At 38.6% G+C, this 14719-nt stretch overlaps 1 protein-coding gene across 4 annotated transcripts in view; it reads left to right on the top strand.

Moving 5' to 3' along the window:
• phkb (phosphorylase kinase, beta) overlaps positions 1–14719 on the top strand; it is a 98105-nt gene that overhangs the window by 49559 nt on the left and 33827 nt on the right. For all 4 annotated transcript variants that reach the window (XM_040011110.1, XM_040011111.1, XM_040011113.1 and 1 more), the window contains 2 exons: positions 1382–1540; positions 1878–1972. In XM_040011110.1, coding sequence (XP_039867044.1) covers positions 1382–1540; positions 1878–1972 — 254 coding nt within the window. The remainder of the gene's footprint in view (positions 1–1381; positions 1541–1877; positions 1973–14719) is intronic.

The raw sequence follows: 14719 nt of genomic DNA, 5'->3' as shown, positions 1-14719 counted from the left end.
CTGCTATTGTATCTTCTTTTGCTGGTTTGCCTGACCTCCCAGGAGTCAGGGGCTCCTATTGTTTTGATAATACATAAAGCACATGCAGGGTTCAGCTATTGAAGACATGCTAATATATTGTGATGAGTGAGTGAGGACGGTGGTGGGGGTCCTCAACTACAGTTGTGCTAGCCTTGAAGTAAGCATTTATATTATTTATTTAGTATTAGTATTTATATTATACACTGCAGGTCTTAATGCTCAATTCCGATTTTTTTGATCAAATCTGATTTTTTTTGTCTGCTTGTCTACAAATAAAATGTGACAGCAAACGCGCTCTAGTGTGAACCCTCAAAGCGGCCCGCATGCGCAAAAGAAGACGTCACACACAACGCGCTCTGTTTAGACCCAGACCAGACAGTATTGTTTGACTGATGGCCGTTAATATAAAGACTTGTTTCGGACTTTACGTTTCCCAATTTTGCTTTAAGTTATAAAGTTATTTTGTTATTTAGATATGGCCTAATAATGATCCTTATTGCTGTTTTAGAGAGGAGCAGTGCTTCAAAGGATAGTTGCAGATTTCTGTCAGAATCTGCAGATTATACAGTACAAATAAAATGTTCACGTTTCTCCAACGCTGTCTTCCCAACAGTTTCACTGACATCTACACTGGGCACAAAAAGATTTAGTGTTCTTAGCTGTAGGTCCAGTTGCAACCACTATGTGTGAAATATCCTGCTAAAGTGCTAAACTTAGATGGTTAACATGGTAAGCCCCATACTGCTAAAGAGAATTTTTAGTAGCATTAGCCAAGTTTTTGAATTAAGCTAAAAGTACAGGGGTGTCTCACGTAGCCATTTATAATTATCTGATTTTATTTATTTATTTATTTGTTTTTTTAATAATAACAAAATAAAATAAAACTTAGTTTGGGAACAAATTGAAAAATACGCTTTAAAGTTATTTGCCTATATCTCAGCTGTGCCTCAGGAGTTACAGCTGGTTGTCCACCAGTTGGAAGGTTGGTAGTTTAAATCCAGGCTCCTCCAGTCTGCAAAGTGTCCACAGGCAAGATAATGAACCCCAAATTGTTTCTAGTCCATCTAAATTCAAATACCAGGTTTTTTATTAAAGTCCAGGTACACACAAAGGCTTCAGTAGAAACTGCATAAGAGTCATGTGTTTAAACATGCTAAGATGTAAAGGTGATCTTAAGTACAACAGTGGTTCAAAGGTTAAACTCAGCATCTGTACTGCTGTATGATTTGTTGCTATTATCCCTGTGTGCCACCAGTGCAAAGTTACTGAAGTACATAGTTTTTGTACTATGTAAAAAGTAAAGATTATTTTTGCTTAGTCTTATGCACATAGAGCTTACATTTCTCGTCTCTCATGCCAGGCCACGCTATAATCCCCAAGTACTACTATGTACCGGCTGACTTTGTGGAGGCGGAGCAGAACAAGCATGGGAGCCAGAAGCGTTTCCCTAGCAACTCTGGCCGTGATGGGAAAGTCTTCCTGTGGGGTCAGGCCCTGTACAACATTGCCAAGCTACTGGGTATGTCTGTGCGTCTGTGTGCTTAGTATGTCGACTTGAATGGATGCATTCATTCACTGTACTCTGACATTAATCTGCAAGTTCACGATTAACTTAAAACTAATATGTTTTCAATAGTTTTTCATTATGAATTATTTTTTGTAACTGTAGCTTAATACGTGTCTCACAATAATCCAAGGACCAAGTGTTTATGTGGGGTTTGTTTTCATTAAGTCTTTATGCGTTTACACTTAGTTACTTGTCAATAGTCGTGCGTCAGTATCCCACAGTATTCCCTACATTTTAATGGTATTCATATCTACCTTTTGTGGTATGTTTGTGTACATTCACTTTTCAGTGGATGAGCTGATCAGTCCCAAAGATATTGATCCAATTCATCGCTATGTGCCACGACAGGACCAGCGCAATGTCAGTATGCGGTACTCCAACCAGGTAAGCTCTGATGTAACTCTATCTGACGATCATCTGTCATCTACAGGCGTTTATTTTCAGTACAACATCAGATTCAAGTGCTGAAGTGTTGTAAACTTATACTACCCCCCTGTAAATATGGCTGAAATCAAAGCATTTAAGAGCTTTTAGCCTATGAAGTAATTGCATCTTACACATGATGACAATCATAATTGTTAGTTTATTCTAGATGTCAAGTAGCTGTAAGTGGAATTTTGCTGTAGATGCAGAAAGTGGGCAGCAAGTGGATTGGCTCACTCTGCATTAAAAAAAAGAAAGAAAGAAAAGGACTTCTATATTTGTAATTTCTAACAACTGGGAGGGGAGTAAAAGGAGTGGAAATGTTAGCAGTTGTAATGAAAAATCAAAAGCTGATTGCTGATTGGAATACACTATATATAATAATAAGAATGTCTCCAGTGGTGATGGTGTTCTCTGCTAGCAGCTTCTCCTCTTGTTTAAAAGTCTACATTTATTCAAATTTGAAACAGATATTTCGATTTTATGATTCTTATCAGGCTTATATCTGGATTCTTTATATAAGCTGCTCCAGGGTTATTCCTGGCATTTTAGATCAACAAACACCTGCATCAGAGGTACATAAACAAAAAGGCGGTAGGTGGGTGGAGGTGGTATTTAAAAAGGCGAGGTCCTCACTAAAGCCACTCTTGTTCCATGCCCACGTATTCACTTTTCAAATCTGGTTGGATTTATATTTTTTTTTTTCCAAAACAATGACAATTGATGATACTGAACAAAACTATTGGGTGTAACTCAGACTAGCTAGAAACACAGTTCTTCACCGCACAGTGTTTAGAGTCTTTTTTTGACATGGTTTCAAAATCCAGATATACTGTTCGTGCTCTGGAGTTTGCCTAGTCACATGTGTTACTGAAAACGAGTAATCTAAACTGAGCCACACTGTTTCAGTATCAGCGATCTTAGAAATAACCAGGAAATTGTGGGAGAACCATAACTTATCTACATATCTTCACTTGCTGGTGTTAAGTTTCATATTTCAGGAGGATTACATAAGCTATGACCTCACCTATTGTGCAGTTGCATGTGTCAGCCTCAAAGATGTACAGTAACCTCTCAATGCCAACTATACACCCACCCTTACTCCCGCAAGGCAATTCCCGCATCCAACCTTAAACCATTCACACTACTCAGTCCTGCTTACCACTGTTTGTTATTCATGTGTGGTAAGGTTTTAATTACTATTCATCCATCAACATCTAAACAAGCAGAAACTCTCATCTTATTTTACCTTGCCAAAGGCCAGGCTTGCAGACGAGGATTAAACCCAGTCAATTTTCTCCACAAACTACCTCCCTGAATAGCAATCATGTCTGAGGTTTAATTCTGTATCTGAGATGGCCGGCAGCTCTGTGGATCACACAGATGAAGGGTAGAGATACATACACACTGGAATGATTTTCATTTTCTTTGTTGTACAGCATCCTATTCTGTTGCTGTATGATGAATTGTGTTTTTGAAGCTAGGTCTATAAGACAGTACTAGAACAAGGCACACAAGAGAGGACATATCCTCAGAGGTATGATGAACACTAGACGGGATCAAATAGGTTGCCTGGAAAAAGATCAGCAGACAGAACAGACAGAGAGAAACAAACAGCGAGCCAGAAATGGAAACGATCATGTCAGGAAAAAACCAGCAGAAAATCATTTGTGAAGTGAGAAAATTTTAGAGAGAAATATTTGGTTCTGAGACGAACACGTATATTTTTAACTTTGTGAGGCTCACAAATATTCTTCAACTCAAGGAGGGCCACACTTACTGAAAGTTTTGGACATTTGCAAGCTCTGTGAAGACGTAACTCATCTCTCTTAATTCTGAATAATTGTTAAAGAAGGAAGCTCCCACGCCCATTACACTCCGTTACAGTTTTTGTTTACAACTTGTCTTGCCAGCTAGCAACTGAGTGCAGTTCAGAAGATAAGGGTTTGGTCTACATGTGTTCTTTTATTATGAAAACTGACATGATGCTTTATGCTGTGTCGTTGTGTCGTTCTGTTGACTTCATCAGGTTAAAGAGGTGGGAAGTCTGGGCTTCTCAGCCCTGAACCCACAATCCAAACTCAGGTACTGCTTTTAGCAGGTATCCAAAAAATTAGGCAGTGGTATGATAGCAAGCATTGGCTTTAGCAATTAGGATCAAGTCGAATCAGTTTCACCGGCTATTATATCAGGAGCCCAAAAGGCGTTCTCCCAATGGAATTCAGGCATTAGTTCCAGCACAGGGCATTCAAGCACTGTGGGTGACAACACAGGTGTATAAAATGTATGTTATTTTCACTCTTTTTCAAACACACCTTCAAGCAACAGCATAGGTACTCGGAGTCATTGATCTAAGTCTTGAGCGTTGCTGAACGACTGAAAGCAGATTACTTACTAAGCTCTCTATGATCTTTGCATTTTGGAACAACCGTTGATTTTTAGCTGGGATCAAACAGAGGATTTTAAATATGTGTGTTTGTATTTGTTAATAGGATATCTACATATCAGCATCTTGGATGCAGAGGGATTGTTCTCAAAAGGAAATCAGTATGAGTATGTTTAGCTGGCAGCACTGCTTTTATGAATTCAGTGTTTAAAGAAGTGTGCCTTGTGTGCTAGACTCCTGTTAGGAGTAGGAGTAATGCTTAGAAATGTTCTAACAATAATACTCTTGAAAGTTGATTTGTAGGCAGTGTGAAAGCTTGCTGTGAACCTGGCCTCTGATGGTAGCAGGCACGGCTCTGTGTGAAACCCATCAACAAAAGCCTATCGTATTGAGTTTGATGTTTTCAGTCTCACGCAGTCCAAATAAATGTGTGAATGGTCTTACTTCAACTTTAGTTCTGAGAAACCTGAAGGAAATTCTGGTGTTTTGTGACAATGATGACACACTCATTAAATCCTTTTATGGTTGAAAGAGATGTTCGAGTTTTGCACAGTAAGGTCATTCAATAGCTGACAGCTTCCTACCTTAACGTGACCGTTTAATTCAATGTGCTAATTTTCATCATAGAACTGCTTCCATAGGTGAGAAATACATGACCTCACCTGTGAGTAGTCACATAGGAATTTATAAAAGGTAATATAATAATAGACAATATTGCAGTGTCATCATACAGCAATCGTCATAAAATGATGATTGCTGTCTGTACATCTGTATCTGAAGGTCAAATAGGAACTCTTTCTTTAGATCATGTAAATTTTCAAGAAGAATTAGCTTTTAAAAAGGCTATAGCATGGGTATAGTCTCCAAGTGTCATAGTTTCCATTTCCCTGTGTGTGCTCGTGTCGACTTGGATCCAGCTGATGGAAGTGATGGAATATGGACATTTCCGAAAGCTGTGGCCAAAGTTTACTGAGTGCCTGCCTAACAGTAGCTATTTAACACACAACTAGGTACACAGAGTACTTCATCACTCCTTGGACATTAATGTTTTTCATCTGATATTTTTTATGGTTTTGCTGTCGTTATCATCAAAAATACCTCGTCTTATCTGGTCTAAAGTGGCCATAAGTTGTGATATATACATTTCAAAGACGGATATAATGGACTCTTGAAGGCTGTGCTTGTGATGAATATTAAAACTAATTTTGCTTAAAACATGAAATAATGATATTAATGTTTATACTTGGCCCATTGGGGCTTATGAAAGGAAGCATGACTGACATATAATCACTGTTACAGCCCAAGCAGGCTGTGTGGGTTATCCTGCACTCTCTCTAAGTCGTGTGCCAGCCCTTGTTTCCTGTGGAGCCAATTTCCACTTAGTAATCAGCACTGGCTTAAAACTGGTGTGAGAAGTTTGCCAGCTCAAAGTGTGGGCCAGTGTTGAGCTACCAGTGAGTGGCTTTGTCCTCTTGTAAGCAAGAAGCGTTTTTGTATTTTTCTTTTTAGAATTTTTCATTTCAAGATGTTTTTCCTTTTTGTGCTTTTGTTTTAGGCCTTTGATTGGCATAGCCTAGCTATTTCCCATTTATTAAAATACTGTTTTATTTGTGAGTCTGCTTTGTTTGACTTTTTCTTTAGTCAGATACTTTATGATAAGTATTCCTCCCTTCCTCCTCCCCACCCTTTTGTTGAGAACATAACATTTGGGCAAATGTTTTCAGACTTAGAAATTCGCAGAATTTTTAGATTAAAAAAACAGTCACAGATTTAAGCTAATGTGACAAGCCTGGTAGAAAATAGTTGGTTACTTTTGCAGCTACACACTGAACATTTTAGGTGTACTTGCACTGTGAATGCCATTTACAAAGCTGTGATAAAGATTTGAAAGGAGACAGCATTTCAAACAGGGGTGCTGCAGGTGAAGCAGGTGTTTTGCTCTTCTGTCTGCATATCGGTAAATATGAGAAATCTTTTCAAGCGGTACCACCTGAAAGCTTATGTGAAGAGGATTTTATTTTCCTGTAAGACAGGAATGCCAGGGTTATTTATTCATGCGGCTGGTGCTAAGCTTAGAGTTTCTTGGGGTCAAATGGCCACAGAATTTGTAGACTTCATCCTCTATTACCATTTATCCTCCACTGCCTCTCACCTTTACTTTTTCTTTCTTATTGCTTTGTAATAAGTCTTGCTGGATCATAATGTTGTGTTCGTTTTGCTTCCCCCCCCCTTTTTAAAAAATCTCTTTTTTCTTTTTTTCCGCCAACTTACCAGCTTTCTCTCACTCACACCTTTGTTTACTCAGTTTGAAGCTTAGGTATCATGTTGTGTCAGTAAAGAGGCCCAAGATGGGAAGAGGAAAAAAATATGAGTGAGGGGAGAGGAAAAGAAAGAATAAGAAATGTAGTGTGTGTGTGTGTGTGTGTGTGTGTGTGTGTGACAGAGTTGTGTGTGTATACATGTATCAGCTGTCCAGTTGCTTCTGCATCACCAGCGTCTTGTGTTTGGTCTGCAGGCAGAAAAGACACATGGGCATGCTGAGCTTTCACATGCAGTTAAGGCCTGATTTGTGCACTCCTATTTTCTCTTCTGTGTGTATACAATTCGGTTCTCATAATGTGTCCAAAAACAGAATACCTGTTCTATGCATACATACATACATATATACATACAGGCTCTACATATGTCTTTGCATGACATCTCAGTCTCTATATGAAATGTGTGTGTTTTTCTGTGGGTGCAGTTATTTACAGGATTGCGTGTTGGCGTACGTGTGTATTATTCATCGTGCCTTTCCTGCAAATGTTACGCTAACACTTAAAGTCCCTGCATCAATTCATTTCACTGGGGAGAATGAGATGCTGCACCCATGAATAGCCTGCAATGTTGTGCTGTTGGTTCCACATATAAGCTTATGATATGAGTTACCGCAGGGCTTTTTGACATCAGCTCTGACATTCAGTAAAGGTTTAGAAAAGAAAATTATTTGCAAAAGAACTGGGTTGCACTCCCTCGTACAAAATCATATAAAAATACCTGCACGAGGAATTAATGCATCTTTTGAGTCATTTCCACCAAAATATCAGGAATAGTCAATTTTGAGAGACTCAATTTAGAAGCTATTCTAAACAGCAGGATGTTAGAAGCTACATTTAGCTCCTTTGAATTAAGTGCAGAGGGAGATATAGTTGTAATGTAATTTTAACAGTTTCCCCTGAATACAAATGAACATATTTATTTTCTTTATGAGGTTTATTGTCACAGCTTTTTAATCCAGTTCCTACAGAAACCCTGGCTTGAATCCACTACCCTGGAGGAACTTGGATGTGTTGGCGCAGACATGCCACTTGCACTTATATTCCTGCATCTTGCTTCAATAGTGGGCACTACAAAGCATCTGTTTTTTTTTTTATCATCAACCTGAATCTAAGAAATATTATATCATAGATTCCTGTATTATGCATAAGTAAAGAATGATGCATTAAATCTGCATTATGTGTGCACCTGAGCAGGAAGTGGAACGTGGATTTCACTCCAAACAATAAGCTTTTGGATGGTGGAGCTTTGATTTTAGTTGGTGATTGGGATATTCCTATATGCAGCTTTAATGCATTGTTGATGTGCAGGAACCTTTTACTATTGTAATAAACTAGAAGCTTGTTAAATAGCGTATGAAGCTGTAAAATCAAACTACGCAGCTTAAATATGTATGTAAGCCATGTGGCAAGAGGAGAGAAATCAGCAAAAGCGCATTATTACAGTGCTGCTGGCCTCTCGGTGCGCTAATAATAGTTGCAAATAAATTACCAAGATTATTTTCTTAGCTGGAGTCAGTGGATAAGCACAGCTTCCCTTGATATGTAGCAGCTTACAAAAGTTCATCGGTCGACTGTGTGCTGATTTTTTGCATGAGAGAAAAGGCGCTCCCAGGGCTGTGGGGGTGAGTCAGATCAAGCACACCCTGGGGAGCGTGGGGTGACATCCCTCTGACAAACGTGCAATAATACGCAGCAGGCATAGCAATTTGGGGATCCAAGAAGTCATGAATGGCTGTGAAAGTGAATTAGCTGCTTATGTTTCTTGTGTCACACACTTGCTATTAATGTTGTGTCCCTAATGTGCTCAGCTACTCAGGCATCCTTACCACTGTGGCATTCTCTTAGTCTTTTTTATTCTTACTCTGTCTGTATCACTTGTTTCATCTGTCGCTTTGAATTTTGTTCAATTTGCAGTGTGTTCAACTAAACACGCAAATTACATACATTTCTTAAGCACATGCAAAAAGAGCATGTAGCCATCAAAAATAGCAGCTCTGTTATAAAACTCAGGGATCCTTTAGCTTTTGTTAGGCTTCTCTTTTGCATATAGATCCATTCACTTTTTGACACAAACAAACACACACACACACACACGCTTGACCCTATGTGAGAATGAGGTTAATGGAAAAATTGCATTTGTGGTCCACACTGTGGAGGCTGTCAGTCATCAATCAGAGATAAGGCGTGGGTCAAGAGGGGCCTCCAATTGGATACTACAGCAACAAACATGCCTCCTTAGAGGCAGAACGAAAGGAGGTAGAAAAGTAGAGAATGGGTAAGGTTAGAGGGGTCAGAGAGAGGCGAGGGAGTGAGTCTGAAAGAGGTATGGAGGTAAAAAGCAACAGAAAGATTACCTTATTTCATTCTATATTTTAAGCATGAAGTTGGCTGAAAACCAACTTGTTAAATCTAATTGGAAAATCTGGGAAATGTAAATCAATAACTTCCAGCATCCAAACATAAAGCTTCATTAACACAACACCAAGACAGACTTAAGTTGCTCTCTCTGTAGCGTAAGTCCCGCTGAGAATTAACAACCACAGTGTAGCTTGATGCAATGTGTAGCAGCTTTCAGCTCAATATATGCTGCATCTGGTGGAGGCCCAAAATTCAAGCTAACCTCTGTGATATAAAACTTTAGGCAGGTTTGTTTATAATACCAGCTGACTGAAATCTTTCCAAGGTTGCAAAAAATGATTTATATCAAAATGAAAACCTTTTGAAATGTGTCGTTTCTGGAGTTTTTTGGTAATAATTTTATAAAGCTAATAAGAATTTGCCCTCCTTTACAAAAGCTGTCGGAACATAAAATATAGGGCAGTAATGCACGCATTAACGATGGGATCCAAAAGTGAGATGGAGTTGGGTAATCAACTCTTAGATGAATAAGAAATACACAAGCAACCACATTTGTTTTTTTGTGGGTTTTTTAGCATCACTTTGGTCAGATATTGTTTCCATTGATGATGTTTAGATGTTATATACACACTATTTACACGCCTGCTCTTAGATCTTACATTAAATGTATACGCATGATAGATAGGGCTATATCTATCACATAATCTGTAAACGTGACCGAATATAGTGAACGAGTCCATACTGGAATCTGAATCTATACCCATCTTAAATACAAAGAAATAAATGAGTGCCATTTAAATATTAAGACAATATATTTAATACAGCTCTGTTTAAATTCATTTTTCTTTCTACACAGTGTGCACGTAGCATTTCTATGAATAGATTTTGTGCAGATAATGAAAAATAAAAGTGGTGGAATAATAGATGGACACCCCCCCCCCCCCCCCCCCCCCCACTACTTTGGTATATGGTTTGTGGGACATTATAAAGTCATTCTGGTATCACAACATGATAGCCAAGAAGAAGTAGTAAAAAAGAAAAATCATACTAACACAACAGGAGCGCCATATGGAGTAGATGATTTCATTAAATTTTGTAATGCCAGTCTGCATAGATTTGCATAGTAATAAGAAAACCCATATTTTCAAGAAATTGCTAACTCCTTAATACTTAAAGGCTAACAAGTTCAAAGCACCTCCAGATATGTTGAATCCAAAAGAAAAATATTGTTATGGAAAATCCAACTGGATAATGAAGTTATAGGGTAATGTAATTCTTTATAATGACTCAAGAACAATATATAGTTGAGGCATAAATAACCAATATACCATATGGAGTTGATGATTAAATACTGATTATTTTTGCATGCCTTGTTGCATACATTTGCATGCTAATGAGGTAAAACAGAATTCCTTCCATTTACTTTTTTATTTGCACTTTGGATGAGAAGATACCAGAGCAAACATTCTCTTTTGTAGTGATCATGTCAATCCAAGAGCCTCTAGTTTACAAAAATAAGTGGCTCTATTTGTCATTGCATAGTCACTATGCAGTTCTTTTTATTCCAGATGAAGCACACAATTTTCTTTTGAGCAAGAAATTGGCTACAGGCTGAATTATTTCAGAGCAGCTCTTTTTAGTATAACAGATTTAATACAAAAAGAATAACTGAAGTATCATTCTCATTACTTCTTCACGAATCTGTGTATTTTCCATTGGAGCACAGCACAGGGTGGAGAGGAAAAAATGGCCTTATTTGTATCAGTCAGTTTGCATCAGGTGGCTGTTTTGTGTTTAAATGCATGCCTGCCTTCAAGCACACATTTTATTGAAAGCATGATGTGTATTAGTCCCTTTGCTGAGACAGAAAGGCTACAATATGTGGCAGTGGCATCAACTCGTGGAGCTGTAATACTCATTTCAATAGCTGTGCTGCAAGATTATAACACAGACGCCTGATGAGATCATTGAAATAGGTATGTGCCTCTAGATTCAGTGGATTCAGAGGTCAGTAGTAGGACACTGTTCAATAATCTACAGATTGGCTCTTTCAGAGGAGCAAAGTGACACCTTAAGCAGCATGAAACAGATGGGTGTTAGAATCCTTCTGACCCAAGAGTGTACACACATCCACACACACCCAGTCACAATATTTTCCAACATGTGCATCCTTCACTTCATACTATTACACACAAACAGAATCACACATTTTTCACGCCAACATGCAAACACTTCCTTCTGTATCTTTTGCCTCACTCGCACCCTGAAACGTTCACGCACACAAAGACACAGACTGAAAGTGTGCTAAACCCTGCTGTTTGCCAAATGGCCTGGTAGTGGGCAGGAAATGTCGAGCTCAGTGGTCTGTGACAGTAAAAGCCCTGGAGGGATAGCTACTGACCTTAACCTGCAGGGAAATGGACATCACTCACACACACTCATGCACTTTGCATGCATTAACACTTGACACATCACCCGTACTCAGATGCGTCCTCATGCTCATGCCAATATGTGCGCTGCTTTTATGTATTCTCACAAAGTGGGTGTCTCTGTGTATCTGTCTTCCTTTGACACACCTCTACTTCTTCTTCTGGGTTACAAGCCGTTCTCCGTGCCAGGGGCCCCATTAGCAATGTCTGATTGGTTTGGCCTGTCGTTTCTTTGTCTAACTGTCAGTGTTGTTGGCCAACTCTGTTGTACAGTGTCTACATGTTACAGGTTGCTAATAACACCAAAGAAAAAGCAGACTGGGAGGCTAAACAACCTTGGGTGGACTAGAAGAAAAAGATCCAACTAGAGATCAAATATTTGAACCTGTGATGCTCAGTTCATCCATGCCCTCAATTTAACAAAAGACTGTCTCATCCCTTGTATATTAAGGTATATCAACACTTCCTGCTGCTGCTGCATTCAGAGTGTTAGGTGAGTGTGGGATTTGTGTTTGCAGAAACATGTACTCAGAAGAGGCATCTTGGCATCTATTCTCTGTTTGTTCATAGTTATTCTTGACAGTGTACAAGCCCAGGCTTTACAATAGACGCACTTTTCCCAGTACTCAAATTCTGCTTTAAACCCAAAAGAATTCTGACAGCAAACAAAAGATGCCCATTTTTTTAGATTAAACAATTTGCACAACTTTTCTCATTTAAAATAAGTCTTTTGGCATTTTTTTTTCTTTAAATGTCATATGCTTTGTGCACTAAAAAATACTAATTTTTTTTTAGTATTTTTAAAAAAAAAAAAAATACTAATTGTTAATATGTGTATGAAAACATTCTTACCCTGCATAAATTATATAAATTTACCATCAGATTTATGAAACATGCCCACTGGCCTATTTGGTTCTTACCACTGTGCATATGTCAGAATCATTCTGAATCAATAGACTAGCACAGAATGTATAGCTTATACACTATTTGCATGCTATCTAAATATAAAGAAGCATGTTAACAATCAGGTGAGAAACCAGGACAAAATCCAAGTCTGAAGAAACTGAAACAATTGTCTCCAAAGAGAAAGCCAGGAAAGGTAAATGTTTCCACCAGAGAGACTATAAGAAAAACAAGAAAACAGCACAGTGACCTGGTGCAGCTAGTCTGTCATTCCGAGATAAGAAACTAAATACAAGTGAAAAAACAAATCCAGATTTTCCAGCATCTGTAGACTAGTGCCATGAAATTTGTAGTACTAGTAATGAAATGCTTTAGTACAAAGTATGAGCAAATTCAGGCACTGATTTGTGCATCAAACATTTGAATGCACCAGCCACTCACCATCTGGTGAGAATGTGTTTTGTTGGTTGCTGATGCAATCCATTCATCTATGACTTCAAGAAAACTTAAGGTCACTCATAGTTTTCTTCTGGAAAACTTTACACCTGAAGAAAACTATGTCTATCAGATAGTATAGGAACTGGTCCCTGGCACTTACTTTCCAATCATGCAGTTTATGAAAGACTGCCCACCTGCAGTGGACTGATGCCCCACAGTTTGAGAACCAATGACCTAATTTGGCACATCTGATCCGCTGCCTTTTGTAAACAGAAGGGTTGAACAGCAGGTGGGTGGTACTTCTGTGCTTATAGTCAGAGCTGTGATCCGGGTAGAAAAAGGAATAATCTGAAGCCTGAACGTCTGGCTCATAGGAATCACTTACATATACGTTTACCTTATTTTACCTTATAAAATACTCTTTTGCCATCTTTAATATGAACATCCACCATTGTAAGAATATTTATAAGAAAAAGAACATTCAAAAGGTTCCTGCTGAGTTATTCATAGACCATGTTTTGTTATTTTTCCAATGTGGCTGTTGACTACAACATTCATTTTATGTATAGTAGCAGTGTGCTAAAATGCAAGGTGTGAGTGAGAAAAGTGGCTCAGTAGTGGCTTTTTCCCCCCTAAAGTTTGCTATCTCGGCTTGGCAAGTGTATTTTGGCTAACACGCGTACGTCTGGAGAGAGGAACAAAAGTACAGGCAGGAGACAGAAAACGTGCTTAGGAAGTTATCTGAGCGAACAAAAATACTACCGCCAAGTCTTCCCTATCTTTTGGCTTGTCTGTCAGTCTGAAACGACCAAACAGAACTAACATAACTGATACATGCAAGACTCAGCCACCAGAGAACAGCACGAGGTCTGTAATTATATGTTGGGAAAGAAGACAAATTACTGATTAAACATAGTAATCTTTTGGACGGAAATTCCCACTGATGAAAGCCTTCCCTCTCATGTGGGCGGAGGAGAGACAGATCACCCAGGGAGCTCCCTATTTGCTCCCCAGCAATAGAAACTAGAAGTTAGAGACCGCTGTGGTCCTGGCAGTAGCATTTTCCCAGGAAGTGTAGAGAGAAAATGAAAGGGAAACAAGATTATAGTAGGAGAACAGGTACACTGTTTAATAAATACAGATAAAGAGATGCAAGCAATTAAAACACAGCCACATTGCATCTGTTGCCACTACCAGATAAACTCCTAAAAGTGTATTGAATATCCTTTGAGACCAAGAAATGTCACCTAAACAGTTCATTAGTAACACGCCTGCTGAAGAAGTTTAAACTTTAGAAGCTCAGTTTTACTTAAAATCACTGTCACATTTTTCTTTTATAATGTAGAAATATATTCAGTAAATCATCAGACTGTTTTTTATCTTAACCTGTGGGTTTCCTTTAAAAGCAATTCCCTAGAGGACACTGGTATCATAATTTTTGAAAAGCAGCATTAATTCTTTATGAATGCCTACAGACGTTGTACCAGTATAACATGATATTAGGAATGTGACTGGATGTTTACAGTTTGTCATCTGTGACAGCGGCATCCCGTGTACGCATTTGAAGGTACGCAGAACACAGACTGCAGCTCCCGTAGTGACCTTGGCACTTTACCTTTGCTGGCATGCATAAGAACAGCTGTGCATGCTTTAAGATTTTTAATGATTGCAGATTCCTCTGACTTCACCTTGGCTCTCGCATATGTCTAAATGATTGGATCTAGTTTATATTTATCTTGTTTGCATTTATGCTCTGCTCATCTGATGACAGGCACAGCAGTGTATTCTGTTTGTCAAGCATTTTAGAGCTTGTGTGTGTGTGTGTGTGTGGAAGCGATTAAAAACAGCACACATTAGAAACCAAAATGCCCATCTG

The sequence above is a fragment of the Simochromis diagramma genome, unplaced genomic scaffold (genome assembly GCF_900408965.1).
Source record: "Simochromis diagramma unplaced genomic scaffold, fSimDia1.1 OVJJ01000603.1, whole genome shotgun sequence".
NCBI classification, from domain to species: Eukaryota; Metazoa; Chordata; class Actinopteri; order Cichliformes; family Cichlidae; genus Simochromis; species Simochromis diagramma.
Note: the sequence above shows the minus strand (reverse complement) of the source record. Positions and strands in the feature narration are given on the sequence as shown.